Below are 16,956 nucleotides of genomic sequence, written 5' to 3' on the forward strand. Positions count from 1 at the left end.
TTGGTCTTTTTTTTTTTTTTTTTTTTAACCTTCTTGGTCTTGCTCTTGCTTGTGAAAAGAACTCGACCCTCTTTCCTTCTGTTCTCCTTCCTTCTGTCTGTTCCAGATGGAGTTTCTAGTGTGTGTCTCGTTTGGACTGTTGGCCCATTTAACGCTGTGGTCAGGTTGACTTGCCAATCCCTAACTCTCTCTCTCTCTCTCTCTCTCTCTCTCTCCCCACACACCCCCTCTCCCTCTCTGTGCCCTGTCCTCCCCATCTCCGTCCACCTTGGATAGCCGACAAGGTAAATGATGACTTCTCCTCCAAGCGACGGCACCTGGCCGAGCTGGCCGCCAAGGGGAACCTACCTCTGCACCCAGTGAGAGTGGATGACGAGCCGCGGGCCTTCAGCCCTGAGCATGGCCCTGCCAAGCAGAATGGACAGAAGTCCCGCACCAACAAGATGCCCCCACATCCCCTGGCCTACAACTCCACCGCCAACTTCAAGGGCTGGGACCCCAACGAGCATTCCCTCCGGCGGCAGGCTTATGGTAACAAGGGCAAGCTTGGCACAGCCGAGTCGGGCTCCAGCGACCCCTTGGGGACTCGCACCCAGCACTACCCACCCCCACAGCCATACTTCATCACTAACAGCAAAACAGAAGTGACTGTCTGAGCTTTCACTACAGGGAGCATCCTGGAGACCATACTCAACTGAGAGAGGCAAAAAAATACCCCTGGCCCACACCCTCCCTGTCCCCCCCACCCCCGACATGCTCCCCCCCACTCCCTGACTCCCCGTTCCAACCGACGATAAACCTACTGGTGACGCAGAATCACGCTTTTCTTGGGTCATGCCGAACACATGTCAGCGGGCAGCTGAGCAAGACGGAAGCAGGGACGTTCAGCAATACAGCGAAGGAGAAACTGAGGCACGGCTCTTTCGACTTCAGGCCCCAGGTGGCCAACTCACACGCCCACACCGTGGGGCTAATTTTTCTTTTCCTCCTGACTTACAACTGAACTCCATGATGAAAAATTAAAAGTAGCACAACTTAGAGAAATTGTCCATTTGAGCACATACACCATTTACCATGCGCTGTTTCCGGTGAAAGAGCCAGGTTGGGGTGGGGGGAGCATGAGGGTGGACACAAGAGAAGAGCGTACTTGAGAAGAGGAGTTCTCTGGGAAGAATGCTGTGTGCATAAGTGTCTTCTAATCTCAAGAAATAGTGACATGGACACACAATTTTGCCAAGCGTGAGACAGTAACTGGACCCCTACCATTCTATTTGTAGTACTTTTCATATCGTCAATGTTGGAAGCAAACACACACACACACACACACACACACACACACACACACTCAAACTCACAAAAAGTCAATAGACCCTGAACCCACTGGCAGTGATAAGAAAGAAAGAGCATTTTAGAGAAGTCCTGTAAAGACCATGACCATGTACATGGCAAGGATAGTAGGCTTCTGCAGCGGGCAGAGGGTCCAGAGAGTATTAAATAACTTTAAAGAACAAGAAGAAGAAGAAGAGAAACAAAGACAAGCCCACTACAAAACAGACAAAAACAGCAAATTCATTTTTGCCCAGAATCCTTGGGACTTAGGAAACAATGACATCAGAACAAAAACATACTCCACAGCTGGAAAGTCGACAAGAGGTGAGAAGGGGACACCCCGCATTTCCCGCCTTGCCTCCAAGACAAGAAACAGACGCAGAAACCAGTCCTCTCTTACCCATCTCTCCCCGACCCCCCTCAGCCCGTTGCCGCCGCCGCTGCCAAATTTCAACTGCTTTGGACTGAAAATGTCATAAGCGTGGGTGGTGCCTTCAATGTGTTACTGTTTAATGACAGTCTTGTTTCCCAAGTGCAACCTGTGTTCTCTGAGCCCCCCACCCCCCGCCCCGCGTCCTGTTTCCTGCAGTAATAGAAGATGTTCCTCTCCTCCTTTGTCAGTGAGCCCAGCCATCCCACACCCCGAGGGGGCTGCTACGATGTCGGGGGTACCTAAAGATGAAGACCTCCCCGCCCCCCACCCTCCCACCCCCAGTCCTACCGTTATCTGCCCCCCCTGCCCCCGCCAAACCTCCCAAGCATTTTGGGATCTTGTAATTTCCATGGCCCTCCCAGCCACCTACCTCCCCAGATACATCCATCCAAGAATTCATCTCCCAACCAGAATCCCCCCTGAGGTGGTTGTTCAGATCGGTCCTCCCAGCCGATGGCCCTTGGGCATCCCGACCAAGGTGGCTTCCCGGCGGCGTGCTGCCTCACCTGTCTCTCTCCTCTGACATCACAGAAGCAAGGGAAATCCGGGGTTGGGTTCTTCTTTTCATTCCATCTGGGGGGCACATTGACAATGCATGTTATCTCCTTGGGCCGTAGTCTCCCATCCGAAACACGGGGAAAGCCTTTCAATCTTTCTGAATGGCAAAACCTCTGCCCATTTTTTAAAAATGTAATCGTGCACAGGTGCCACTCTGGAAGATCCTCACTGAGAAGGTGGCTCTGCGCTGGACAAAGCAGAGCTGGTGGTGGGGGTGGGGGTGGGGGCGGATACAATGCCCACTTTCTCAGCCTCTTTGCTGGGATCCCAGCGTTCCCCAGAGTGGGGTAAACACCGCCCTTCGGTCAGGGTTTCCGTGATATTAGCTTTCCGTGTACCTGCTTTTGGCATCCTTGTGTATTGCCACCAAAATATTTAATATCTAATATTTAATATCTAAATTGATTCCCTCTTAATACTTTGAACTCTTAAAAGGAAAACTTCCTTTCCTCATGTCAAACAGAAAGGCAGTATCAATCACCCTAAATAAAAAGTAAGCATAAAAACAAAGACCAAGGCAACAGAGTGGCAATCGTTAAGCTCTAGCTGGATATTGTTGCCTGTGGAAGGATGTTAACCCAGAGCCAGGCCTTTGCTGGCTCATCGCACGCTCTCTCTGTCTCTCTCTCTCTGTCTCTCTTCCCTTCCATCTTTCCTCCCTCTCCCTTTTTTCTTTATTAAGAAGATTAGCAGATTTGTTAAAGAGCTGTTAAAGATATACCAGCACCCAGTGGAGACTTTGCACTCCAAGGGACTCCATCGGACGGATAGAATGGAAAGGAACCCATTCCCTCTGTGACTCGGTGTTAACCAGTGCTAGATCCACGTGCTACTACAAATCGTTTTGCATTTGCCAGTGATGCACAGCGCATATTTCAGGAAATACGGGGTCTGCTTATCTGTGAGGTTCCCTACAGCTCCAAAGTCCTGTGAGTCTAGTTTCCCCTTTGGCTCATCCTGCCTCTTGTACTGGACTCACTTCATCTGACCTTTATCCCAACGCTGATTAAGGACCTTTCTTGGTCTCTGAATCAACAGAATTCTTTCCCACCCCACCCTCCTCCGTGTTCCTTCTCTTCTGGGTAAACTTCATCCAGTGAGTTTTGTTGTTAGTTGGGGGGTGTTGGCAGGAAGGTTGCAGCACGCTCAGGAAGATGTGACAGGATGACGGCAGAGGACATTACTTCTCTGTCTCATGACCTTCCAGTTGGCTTGGTGAACTGGGACCAAGGGGGTGGGGGCTGGACAAGGAGGTTTATTCTTAGGCCTCCTCCCAGGAGGGTGGATGGGGATGGAACTCATGGTACTGATGGATCTGTGGCTGCCGTGTATCAACATGAATCCTGTAGCTATGGTGGGGAGCTTAGAAGAGAGAAACCGGAACAAAGCAGAGAGGCTGTACCTGTCCCATCCCGTGCCCTGGCACTAGCCTCTACTTTTTGCCTTTAGCTATCCCCGACTTCCAACCCAATGGGACCAGAGTCTGACTTCCTTTCGCCCTCCCAGAGCATCTCAGCCTCCATCCCGCCTTGGGCTCTGCCTGGTACCCCCATCTAACTCCCCCCTCCCCAGTTTTCCGTGTAAATGGAGCATATTTTATGTGCGAATATTTTAGTAACCGTATGTTCTGCAAGTAAACCTGTGTTAATACTTGTCAACAACTGCAGAGTTTATGATACCAATAATACTTCCTACAATGAAGAAAAAAAAAAGACATTTGTTTGTTTTCTAAAAATGTTTATTTGTAAACATGTATTCACTATATTAATATGAATTTCTTACCTGGCAATAAAACTGATTATATGTGATGCTGTTGGGGTTGCCGTGTATCTTTTGTCCAAAGTTCAAAACCAAACAAAATACAGCAAAAACAAACAAACAAGAAGCCAAAAATGAAATCAATGAATCACCCCAGTGGTATTTAGTACAAGTTTATTGTGCACACACCAAAAAGACAGTTTGCCAACCGGGAGCATTTAAACCAAAACGTGGAATGAGGCTCAGAGGTATATCGTTGTAAAGCAGCTTAGATCATGTGCAATCAGTGACTACTGATTCCCCACAGTGATGGGTTTCAATATTAGAATTTTCTTAAATGAGAGGGAACTGGTTAGTGGTGACCTCATATCAATTTTGGGGAATAAGTTTGGCTTAGGATTTTCAGAAGTGTCAGCATGAAGTGACCCAGGTCAAGTGAGCCTTGCTTGTCTTGCAAAATAAGCTAAATTAAGCTTTGTGTGAAGGACTGAACTGGTTCTGTTCAGGGAATTCCCAAGGCCCGTCCCTGTTGGTGTTTGATTTTAACACTTCCTAGGGTCCCACATGCTAATCTAAGCTTCCACCAGAGACCACCAGTATTAGCACAGAAAACTAAATCTTTAATACATACAGGATTCATGGGAAATTGTTACAGGTAAAGGACATTTTTATTCCATAGCAACTTATACAAATTTTCCAGGAGAACAGTTTTTGTTTGTTTGTTTGTTTGTTTGTTTGAAGCCTTTTTGGTAGGAGTCTGTGTCTCTTAGGTTCACTTCCTGCCTTTAAAAAATAATACCATTGTTGGGGGTCCCTGGGTGGCGCAGCGGTTTGGCGCCTGCCTTTGGCCCAGGGCACGATCCTGGAGACCCGGGATCGAATCCCACGTCGGGCTCCCAGTGCATGGAGCCTGCTTCTCCCTCTGCCTCTGTCTCTGCCTCTCTCTCTCTCTCTCTCTGTGTGACTATCATGAATAAATAAAAAAAAATTTAAAAAATAATACCATTGCTAGATCCCCTCATCATAACTAAATTTATCTGCACTGGTCAAGAATGTTGCTGAGATTTGCACTTTTGTTTTTATCAGTGACTACAATCATAAAAAACACAGAAGATTGGATTCTTCCCCTATTTGTTAGATTTTTATTTCCTGCCTGGCTTCTGTTCACATTATTTCAGTTTGAAATTTTCAGGTAGAAACCTGCCTTAATATGGTCTCATTGGAAAGGGGCTCTGAGAAAAGTTGATCTGAGAAGCAAAGAGGGCACCAGTGTTGGGGGGGGGGGGCGGGGGAGGAAGGGGAGACAGGAAAAGGAAAATAGGCCATAAAGGATACCTTCTTATGCCAGTTATCACTATGAGTGACTGGAATTTAAGGCTGTAGGAGTGGGCGGGGGAGGGGTGGGGGGTAGAACACACAAAATCATCCCACCCAAATGTAAGTGGAGCTCAGCTTTTCACACATCAACTCCCAGGCTCTCATGTGTGAGAGCAGAGGGATTTCTGAGGCATGGAGAAAGCCCTAGGTGCAGAGATGGCCTACTGGTAATTGGAAGTCAGCCCCTGGGGCAAGACACAAGGGAAGAGGCAGGAGTTCGCAGGGGCTGCTCAAAGCTAGCCTCTCTGAGGTCTTCTGGAGTGAATTTCTTCTCTCTGGCCATTTCAGGAGTTGTCTATGTCAAGCAGAGAGAATACTGGACCACAGTCTGCAATCTGAGTCAGGGTCCTTGCTTTGGGATGTGGAGATCCTTCGTCAGAGGGTCGTTTGGTGTCTCCCAGAGTAGATCTCATGGGCTCTCCCTCTCTTTCTCTCTGGGGCATAGCTGTGGTTATCAGAAGAGTCTGGATAGCAGAGAATGTTCCTCCAGTATGTAACTCTTCAGAGGGGGAGTCACTGACAGTGTACATCACAGCCCCATGGAAGCAGGGTAGGACAGAGAATCATGCCTCTGTAGGGAACAATGACGGATTTTCCCATTAGTGAAGCTGTTTGGTCACAACTCAAAAAACAACAATATACAGCAAAGTATATTTGTAGAACTCTGAAGATCTACCAAACACTGTTGGGGACTTTGCATCATTGTCACATTTGATCCTCACAACCGTATAAGGTAGGCACTGTTAGCTTTGGAGGTAAGCGATCTCTCTAAAATTTGAGTAATTTTGCCTGACTCGATTTAGCTATGAAGCAGTGGAACTGGAATTTGAATTCCAGAACTCATCCTTTGACTACTATAGAGCAGTTCTCACTTGGGTGAGCAAGTGGGTCAGTGGAGAATACAGACTCGGATTCTCAAGCCCCTCCAACCAAGTTGAAGTAGGTCTGAAGGGAGGGGGGCGGTGGGCAGGATTCAGTGTTGGTAACAGATGCCCTATCATCACAATCCAGTGACCTCCGGACCTGAAAAGTGTTGCACCATATTACATTTGCTGGTCATCTGACATCTGTGGGCCCAGGATGCAAAAGGAAATGGGATGGAGATGTGTGCCACCAGAGAGAAGGACCTTCACCCTTTGGCTTCATGTCCAATGTTGGAAGACTGCGTCCTATACAGGACAGAAGACTGACTCCAGAAGAACAGTTTGCTGGTATTGATTCTCACACTAATTTGCAGTGTGTCCTGGGGTCTGACACTAGTGCTCTTTGAGGCTCTCTTCATCCCAAAAAGGAGATTGGGATAGAAAAATCTCCACTCCTACTCTCTCACTTGATTAGGTGTCTCTGCTACTCAAACCATAGTGTTTGGTATAGTCAACAGGATTGAGTCCCTTATCACTTCCCTAAATTTGCTCCTGGATGAACAGGACTTTGCTGAATATAATAATATTATTGTAGAGCCCTCTATGCCTTGAGCACTTGCTAGTTACCTGGCTTTACATTTAGGGCTTTCCATTGCTTTAACAGCTATGGACTTACTATGATGGTTCTTACTTTTTTTTGTGTGTGTGTGCCATGGATTCCTTTGGAAGTCTGGGAAACCTGTGGATCCTTTCTCAGAATAATGATTTTAAATGCATAAAATAAAACACATAGAATTACAAAAGCTACCCATGATCTTGAAATGCAGTTGTGAAAATATTTTAAAGACCTACATTTGTGATATAGTAATATATGTGATTTTTAACTATTGCATTAAATAACAAGATTGAGTGACAGATAGTCAATGTAGTGATGAGTACAAACAATTCTTTGAGCTACCTGTTACAAGTACACATTGATGTGGCAATACCCATGATTCTATTGGTTACATAGTCCTAGGTCAGTGCTAATATCATGATGGATTTCTGCCTATGACATACAACATGTCAGTTAGAGGCTAGTGAAAATAAAGATGTTATTATTTTACCATCCAAGTTCCCAAACCCACTGAATTCTATCCACGGATCCCCTTGAGGGTCTGTGGGTCTAGGTAAACCATCCATGGACTAGAAAGACTCAGAGCTACTTTCTTTTTTCTCTCCATGCTCTGATTTTCTCATCCTTAAAGTAGGGATAATAGTAATATTATTACTTCTATCTCTATCATTGGCTGTTGTGAGAAATAAAATAATAGATTAAAAGACATTAATGAGCTCCTAGTAAACACTCAGGAGTTCGCTTTTGTTATCATAATTATTATTTCAGTGCATCCTATGACAATCCTATGAAATAGTATTTTTATTATCCTCCACTCTCAGAAGAAGAAACTGAGGCTGGGCTTGAGAGATTATGCTTGCACAAAGCAAAACTGCAAGTCAGTGATAGAACTGATTGAGCCCCAGATCTTTCTGATTCATCCTCCGGCTATTGACCACATACCTTGTTGTATACATATTCTTTGTAGCAAATATGTTAAATATCCTTACAGCTCCCTGGAATGGAGTCAGTCACACACTGGGGTAGTGGCAGTGATAACCCCAGTTCTTCTTCCCTCCCTGAAGAGAAAGGCAGATGTCCGAGGTTCAGGACTAGTCTGGGAGCTTTTTTTTTTTTAAGATTTTATTTTTTAAGTAATCTCTTTACCCAGTATGGGGCTCAAAACCACAACCCTGAGATCAAGAATCACATGCTCTGCCAACTGAGCTAGCCAGGCACCCTGTCTGGGGACTATTTTTAAAGGCCTGTTGGAGATGGTTAATAATATCTTCCCGTTCAAGGTAAGCTCTCCCCTTAGAAGATTCCAACTACAAGGACTTCCCTGTCCTAGAAATTGTCAGATTCTTTTTTTTTTTTAAATCAGTCCTGTTAGAAATATATTCATCACCTAAAACTAGATAAGCCTTCCCCATAAATTCAGGCCGTCTCAGCTTTGAAAGATAATAATCATTGTAATGGTAATAATAACAATAAGTCTTTCTGTTACCAATTATTGAGCTTTTATTATGGGCCAGGCACTGGGTCAAGTACTGTCCATGCATTGCCTCATTTTCTCCTCTCAACAGTACTCCGAGGAAGAGGCATCATTCCCATTTTTGAGATGGAATAATGGAGACTTGGAGAGGTGAAATGAGTCTTCCAAGATCATACATCTAGTGAGTGGCAGGGTTGGGAATTCAAACCCACATCTGTATGATTCCAAAGCCAACCCTATCACCATGATCCATTTCATCCTCACATGACCTATGCCTGTACTTGCTTCTGTTGGGGTAAATAACTGGGAACTGTAATGTGTACTGCATCTGTTCAAAGGCCAGGGAGAAGTATACCCCTCTGGGTTAGATAGTGCCCACTACTACCAGCTGTCACTGACCTGGAGGCACTGAACCGGCCTGATGCCACCTCTATTGATGTTTCTGTCCTTCATGTTTTTCAGATTTGTCCCCCGTACTCCATATGTCACCAGCGAAACAGCCTTGGCCTTCGGAATGCATTAGTGTTTGGGCAGTGGGAAAGAAACAAGACCAGAGGAGCCTTCTGGGACAAGTAGACAGGAAATCAGGAATTTTAACTCCGTGTCCCTTAATTTTGTATGACTTTGGGAAAGTCATTTTTCCTCCCTAAGTGGCTATGCCATCTTTTGGATAAGAGTAGGACCCCTGGAGTCGGATGATCCATGTCTGCTTTCACATGGGCATAATAATAGCACCTATCATAGAATTGGTACAAGGATAAAAGAATACAATCTTCATAAAGCTCTGAGCACAGTTCTCAGATAGTACTTTCAATATTTTAAAACTTCATTTAGGATCATCACCTACCCCAGGGCCCCACAGAAGGGATTAGAAGAAACATCGAGTTCATCAAGCTTCTTCACCTTGGGTTTGGGTGAGACAATTCTAAACCTGGTGTGGTGCCTTTTCTTCCAATTCCCTGGCTATTGGTGAGGTCATGAACATGTTAGGGACCTGATTTTACTACAGATCCTTTTAGAGTTTTGATGAATTTTTGAAAATTGGAAAGAGAATAAATTCTTGTTCAATGACTGTGGTTTGTTTGATAGAGGGAATTTTTCAGATCTAGAGGTCTATAGGGGATAAAAATCGTAATTAAGAAGATCGGTGGTAGTAAAAAAGGTTGGCTTTAGGTGGTTTATTAGTTATCTATTGTTGCACAATGACATAATCACTCCAAAACTTGGTAGCTTAAAACAACACACATTTATGATTTGTTATCATGTATTGTTATTTATTATAAGAGGTCAGGAATCTGAACATGGCTTAACTGGGTTGTGTGCTAGGGGGTCTCTCGGGAACCTACAGTCAGGGTGTAAGCCAGGGTTGGAGTATCATCTATAGGGTCAAGTGGCATAGATTTGTTTGTAAACTCACTCATGTAATTGTTGGCAGTATTTAGTTTTTCTAGGATTGTTGGGCTGACTTCGGGTGTTGGTCCCTACCTGGTTCTTGGCCTTAGGCCATCTTCAGTTTCTTTCCATGAGGGCCTCTCTAATATGTCAGTTCGCCCCATAAAAGACAGCAAAAGAGAGCATTTTCTAACAATATAGAAGTCACAATCTCTTGTCACCTAATGATAGAAGTGACAACCTCTCAACATCACCATATTCTGTTGGTTAAAGGCAAGTTGCTCAAGGAGAAAGGATTGCATAAGGCTGTAAGGACCAGAAGATGGGTGTCATTTGGGGGCCATCATAGAGGCTGCCTGACACAGGTGGCACCTACGCTCCCTCCAGGGCAAAAGCCTGAGCAGCTATTATGTCTTTTGTGAGTAATGAGTATTTGAGCACAGTTATGATGTCTCTATCATGTTCAGAGAGATGATTAACTAACCTGGGATCAATTCTTAGCTCTATCACCTTCTGTGCCTCAGCTTCTCCACCTTCAGTAACAGAAGTGATGATGGCACCCACTCCTCAGGTTTATGTGAGGCCTTTACTATGGGATGTCTGAGTGGCCAAGCAGATGACTGCCCAACAAAGATGTAACATAGAGTTATGGCAAGCCGGACAAGAACTATGCTTTGCAGCCCTTCTCCTTTTGCACTTGGATGGGGGTCATCTGACTGAGCTTTGGACAATAAGGCTGGTCCATAAAACCTCTGGCACTATCCTCCAAACTGCTTCCCCTACCTGCTGGATAGATGCCAATGCCCAGCACACCCTTGGAAAATACATATTGAAGATGATAGAGCTTGACCAGCCCCAGTCTCTGAATGATTGTGTGGTGCAGTGACTTCCCTGCCACCAATCCCATCGCTAATTAAACTTTATATGAGTGAGAACTAATCTTAACATTGTGTTAAGCCCTGAGATTTCAGGGTTTATCTTTTAGGGTAGCTAGAGTTTCCTTAACACATACAACAGATGAGACATCCTGAACAGTATCTGCCACATTAAAAACACTTAATAAATGTCATCTTTACCATCATCATCATCATCACCATCTTAACTCACCTACTCTGTACTAAGACATTTACATCTCCAATATTTTTTTAAAGATTTATATATTCATGAGAGACACAGAGAGAGGCAGAGACACAGGCAGAGGGAGAAGCAGGCTCCATGCAGGGACCCTGGGTCTCAGGACCCTGGGATCACGCCCTGGGCAGAAGACAAATGCTCAACCATTGAGCCACCCAGGTGTCCCTACATCTCCAATATTTAATCCACCCAATAACTCTGAAAGGGCTAGTAACTCTATTTAATAGGTTAAGATCTTGAGAAGTTAAACAATTTACTTAAGATCACAGAGCAAGGGCTGGAGTGGTCATTAAAACATGGTTTAGGTGATCTGGTTCCACCATTTCTAGTATCCCACTCAGCACTCTCGAAGTTGCTGGTACAATCTGGATCCAGCAACGGAGTTAAAACCTTTGTAGGAGAAGAATATCTACATTGTCAACTTGGCATCTCACTATTTTCTTGTCAGATTCCAAAACCCAACTCGTGCTGTGTTGTACAGTTCAAAGAAAGCATTTCACATCAAGAAATGTCATGGTTGCTAGAAATAATTTTGTCACATCCTCTTGAATTTTTCCTTTTTGCAAGTTCAGAGGGTTCACTTAGATTCAAATCTTATAATGCCTCCTTTTAAAACATTATAAAAGGGCACCTCGTTTTTCAGAATCTCCACATCCAAATAGAACACTTCATTGTCTTCGTCTTAAAAGGTACAAAATGAGGAGATCCTAAAGAGGCAATTTATGATGTGCAAGTGCCTTATTTTCTAGTAATTGGAAGCTGGTTTTGATGCTGTAATTTTGTTTTTGTGTTTTGCTGCCCACTTATCAAAGGCAGTTGAGCTGAATGTACAGGATTTTTACAAGCTGGCTGCCAGCCCTGTCCCTGTCTTCGGGTCCCAAATGTTAACTCTGCATAGGTCTTAAAGCCTTTATCCTGGGTCTCATTATTTGCTGTGGGAATCTGCCTCATGGCAGTATTCAGTACTTTCTCAAGCAGAGTCCACAAAATTTTGAAGAAAATTTAGGGACACTTCTAAGTGTTTTATTCCTCTCAAGCACCTCATTTAGTTATTCAGTCAACAAATACAGAGTACTTACTATGTGCCAGGCATTGTATTGGGCCTTAAGAATACAAGGATCTCTCTGCCACCATCCCTCCCTCCCTCTCCACCAAAAAACAAATGAAAATGGAAGATGGACAAATGGATACAGGTACCATGAAGAGAGACAGCATGGATAAGGAAAGCCTTGATGACAGATAGACTTGGGTTCAAATCCCCTCCTAGCACTTCTAGCTAGGCGACCTTGGGGAGATTACTGAGTTGTTTCAGAGCCTGAGTTTTCTCATCTCTAGAATGGACACAATCATACCTATCTTGCAATGTTGCCTGAGCATTTGAGGTAAGGTGTGTGAAACATTTAATCATTGTGGATACTCAATAAATGGGAACTGCTATTAAAATGAAATATTTGCTTAATACTGATTTCTACTCATCAGAAACCAGGCTAATGGGGCAGTTCGGTATTTCTCTTTTGTTTATATTGGGATCCCTAGATACAGATCCCCAGACAAGGATTCATGGACAAGGAGGAAAGGGATCCCAGGAGGAACTGGTAAGACAATGGTGGGAGTTAGACAGAAGAGGAAAAAGCCACATAAGGATACAGTTTCAGGCAATGTCCCATGGAGGGTAGCTCTGGTGTATAACACTTCTCAGAATTTGCACCTATTCCAAGCAAAGAAGCTGGGATTTCATTCTTACACACTCACCAATCAATAGCAAAAAGGATGGGAACCCCCAAGAGCTCTGGATCACTACATGTGAAGGGAAAGCAGTGCCATAGCCCGAGGGAAGAGCTCCAAGGTTTCAGGTGCTGGTAGCTACAATCAAAGGCACACAGAGTCTGAAAGATTAGTTCATGGAAATGAGAAAAAGGATATGAGGGTATCTGGGTGAAGCACCAGCTATGTTGGTTATACCTCCCTTTTCTGACTTCAGGGGGACGTTAGTCCTGGCCCAACTAGCCCCAAGAAGTAAGATGCCCATGGTTCATAAGCATGGGCAGTTTGGAGAATTTCTGAATCCAAATAGGGCTAATGGGGGGCTTTGGGATCACCATGGCTTAAGATGAAGTCTTAGCCTACCTTTTTTTTTTTAATTTATGATAGTCACAGAGAGAGAGAGAGAGAGAGAGAGAGGCAGAGACACAGGCAGAGGGAGAAGCAGGCTCCATGCACCGGGAGCCCGACGTGGGATTCGATCCCGGGTCTCCAGGATCGCGCCCTGGGCCAAAGGCAGGCGCCAAACCGCTGCGCCACCCAGGGATCCCCTTAGCCTACCTTTTTATTGCCTGTGGCACTTTGGGCAACTGATTTAGCCTCTGTGACTTATATCCTCTCACTCATAGAAGAGGAATGACAATATACTTTTTGTAGGTTTGTTCTACAAGGCTGTCTTTCTGTTCACGGATTGATCTGACATATATATACTGAACATCTGCTATATGTCAAGCTCAGGGCTTGGGTACACTGAAATGAATCAGACACAGGTCCTGCAATCCAAGACCTTGGCAGCTAGTGGAGGAGGCAGACATATAAATTATAGACTCCTTGTCCTTCCTTATACATGATCTGTCTCCCTTCCTCTGTCTTCCTTTCTATCTCTGTCTTGTTTCTGATGCCATGCCTTCTCCACTCCCTCATCCTGCCCCACGTCCTCCCTCCTTCACTTCCTCTCTGCATTCCTGTCTTGCGTCCTCTTACCCTCCCCACAAACCTAGTTTTCATATCCACTAGACACTCTACAGCCTTCTACCCTATCAAGTTCCTGCCTCCTGCCGTTCTTTTCCAAGGGCTTTCTGAAGGGTACAGGGTGGATGAAGTTCTGGGGAATCCAATTCAATCCAGGCCCTCTGGTTTGGCAGAAGGTGACATGGAGATAACAGGAAACCACTCAGAGCTTTAATTAAAGGTTGGGGGCTGGAGGAAGAGGTGAACGTGGGTGTACAAGTGCAAGCAGCAGTCCTGAGTCCTCAGGAATAGCAAATAAAATACATGGCTAATTGTTTGGCGGCAAAGTGTGGGTGGTGGTGCAGGAAGGCCTAGAGAGCAGAGGAGATTTCCCTGCTATTTTGCAGATGGGTAGACTCCCAAGTGTACTGGGATGGGCACCAGGGAATTTGTGGCTTGAATTCTAGCTCTGAAACAAGCTGCATGATCTTGAACATTGTTTTCCTCATCCACTGGATATGCGTAGAGACTGTGACTTCTGAGGGTTGTGTGGTCCTCTCAGCCAGGAACCCCGCTTTTAAAAATATCTTGATTTCTCTCCCTGTTGTGTCTCAGTCTTGGAATGACCCCATAGGGGCTCTTATCATATTAACCAACTTTTTTCATTCCAGGATCCTAGCAGATGACTACCTTTGGGCTAGGGAAAGACCTACCTTCAAGGCCCTGGAAGCAGACTGTTGGCTGGAACCCAGTTACCATTGTACTGCGAAGTCAAGGGCAACTGCTCCAAATAGAGAGAGTACTCTGGTAACTTATATAAAACAGTACTCAGACTTAAACATCATGACTCAGTAGCTTTCTGGGCCCTGGAATCAGCATTTTAAGAAACACATCAGAGATTCTGATGTGGTCAGTTGGTGGACCACTGTTTGTGAGTCACTTCTAGACACCTGGGATTAGCTCGACCTCAAATACTCCGACCTGGTTGTGGAAGGTCTCTAAGCATCTTTCCTTGTCTGCACCATAGGGCTCTTCACCCCTGCCCTGTCTTCCTGCAGGATTTCTGTGAGGAACAGATGAAATGGCAGATGGGAAAACTCTAAGAGGCTACACAGATTCAAAGATGATGCCCTTTGTGTGAGAAGCTGCGCCACCTCCAAGCTCCCTCTGAACTCTGCGTCACAGGGACTGCAGACAGAGAATATTCCAGGGAATACTTCAGCCCCTCAGCCCACCTCCTGTATCACTTCCTCTTGGCCAGTGGTCTTAACTCTAGCCGTTGCTGTGGCAACCAGCAGAGCAGGTGTACTCAGGTAGCACCTGGCTGAGGTGTGCTGTAGAGCTCTTGCCTTCTGCCTTCGAGCTTCCTGCCTCCACAGTGTAAGATAATTTCAGGAATGTGTGCTCCATTCTGATACATGTGCAGTGCTGCAAATGTGAGGGGGTTAACACCCTATGGGCTAAACATGACCCAGTGTAGGGTGGGGACTGGTGGTGCATATTCTCCATTTCCCTCTCTTGGGAAGACAGTTCCAAGTTCATTCAGCTCCTCAGAGGTCCTGGTGGGCTGGAGCCCCCTTACTCACAGTAGTTATCAGCTCCATAGACCCCCCTGGGGCTGACTTTTCCTCCTGTCCTGTTTCACTCTTCCTGGACCCTCCTCCTTTTCCTTAGGATCACTTCCCCAAACACCTACCTTAAAGCTTCTACTTTGTACTTGGGTCACATGCAAACCTCATACACAGGGATCTCCAGAACAATTCTTCCTATTACAACCTTAAATCCTGAACCTCATATCCAAACCCACCTGCTTACACCTTGCTCCATCCTATAATTGTCCTCAGTTATCTTAACGGTCTACTGGTTCTTGAGCTGGGAGGGAAATACATCTGCTCGGGTACTAATCCCCCCCTCCCAGACAAGTATGTTATGTAACAACCCCATTAGGTCCAAAGGTGAACACAGAAGGGACATTTCATCTCATTTCTTTTAACATTCAGTAAAATTAAGGAGACAAAAATGAAATGCCACTGAAAGTTACTTTTCTCTTTTTTGCTTTTTTTTTTTTTAATCCTCCCACTTCCTGTTTCCTCTTGGGAGATTGAAAACTGTCTTCTCACACATTTCTCATTATCAGAACTTAATGAGAATTCTAATTAGGACTACTGCACACTTCGGTGGTAGTTTCCAGAATGTAGCTCTCTGGCTTCTGACTTGTCAGGCTGCCAGTCTTTTGCATTCTCGCCAAAGATACCCTCTATCATAATAATACTAATCGCTATCATTTATTGAAAGTCTACTATGTGCCAGGCCATTTGCATATATTAGCACTGGTCCTCACAAAAATCCTATGAGGTAGGAGCCATGAAGTGATGGGGCTAAAGCCATGCTGCTAGGAACTGGGATTCAAACTCAGATGTGTTCTCTGGTCAAGGACTTCTCATGTCCCACCTGCACAGGGAGTCATGGGGAGAGAGAAGATAAGACAACAGGAAAACTCGCCACAGCTCCCAGAGTAACCGTCAGTTCCAATCAGAATGTTTGTTATGAATTATTATATCTCCAGCCTCGGTTTCTTGGCCTCTATTGCTATAGTTTAGGGAATCCCAGGAGACTCTGAGACACCCAATTAGAGGGGCAGTAATAGCAGACCCAAGAATAGACTGATTGCTTATTCATTATTCTTATTTCTGAACTCTTCCATCCATCGTACGGAGGGCTGTCAGCAATTACCATGACGCTCTTTCCAGAAAAGGGCCTCTTAGCCTGGCTAATCACCTCACTGAGAACCGAACAGTCTCAGGGCAAATCCTCCTGATGTGACATCAAACTTCTGTCTCTGGGGCTTCCTGGTGAACTCCCAGTGGACACCCTGGGGCAAAGTGAGAGAGAACTGGACTTTTGCAAAGGAAGGAACAGTCCCTTTTAGGCTGTTAAGTGCCAGTCGTTTTGTTGAACAGCTGTGCCCAGAGGCAATGTGGTCTTATAACAGATCAGCAGATTAATACCAGGTAATGAAGGATCAGGTGTGAGCTGGGGTCCTCTGCATAGCAAGAGAGGAGCTGAGTGTGTTCCCTTCTCCTTGCTGCAGAGCCTCTGTCATCTTGCTTTTTTTCTTCATTCTCTGGCTTCCTACTCTCTCCTCTACTCATCCTCCTGAGCCCCTACTTAATAACACCACACACTTGGATACCTCGTAGAGAGTGTCATTGACACATGGTATCACCACTGCTCAGCCCCTAAAGTCTGTGCCCCCCCCCCAAAACACGTCTCTCTTTCTAACTCTGTTTCTCCTCTCTTGCTCTCCATC

At 45.3% G+C, this 16,956-nt stretch overlaps 1 protein-coding gene across 2 annotated transcripts in view; it reads left to right on the plus strand.

The window, feature by feature from the left end:
- Nucleotides 1–4,128, plus strand: part of SHISA9 (shisa family member 9) — a 281,808-nt gene extending 277,680 nt beyond the window's left edge. For both annotated transcript variants that reach the window (XM_077906681.1, XM_077906682.1), the window contains one exon: nt 277–4,128. In XM_077906681.1, coding sequence (XP_077762807.1) covers nt 277–656 — 380 coding nt within the window. In that variant the 3' untranslated portion in view covers nt 657–4,128. The remainder of the gene's footprint in view (nt 1–276) is intronic.
- Nucleotides 4,129–16,956: the final 12,828 nt, after the last annotated feature.

Source organism: Canis aureus, chromosome 8 (genome assembly GCF_053574225.1).
Source record: "Canis aureus isolate CA01 chromosome 8, VMU_Caureus_v.1.0, whole genome shotgun sequence".
Lineage (NCBI taxonomy): Eukaryota > Metazoa > Chordata > Mammalia > Carnivora > Canidae > Canis > Canis aureus.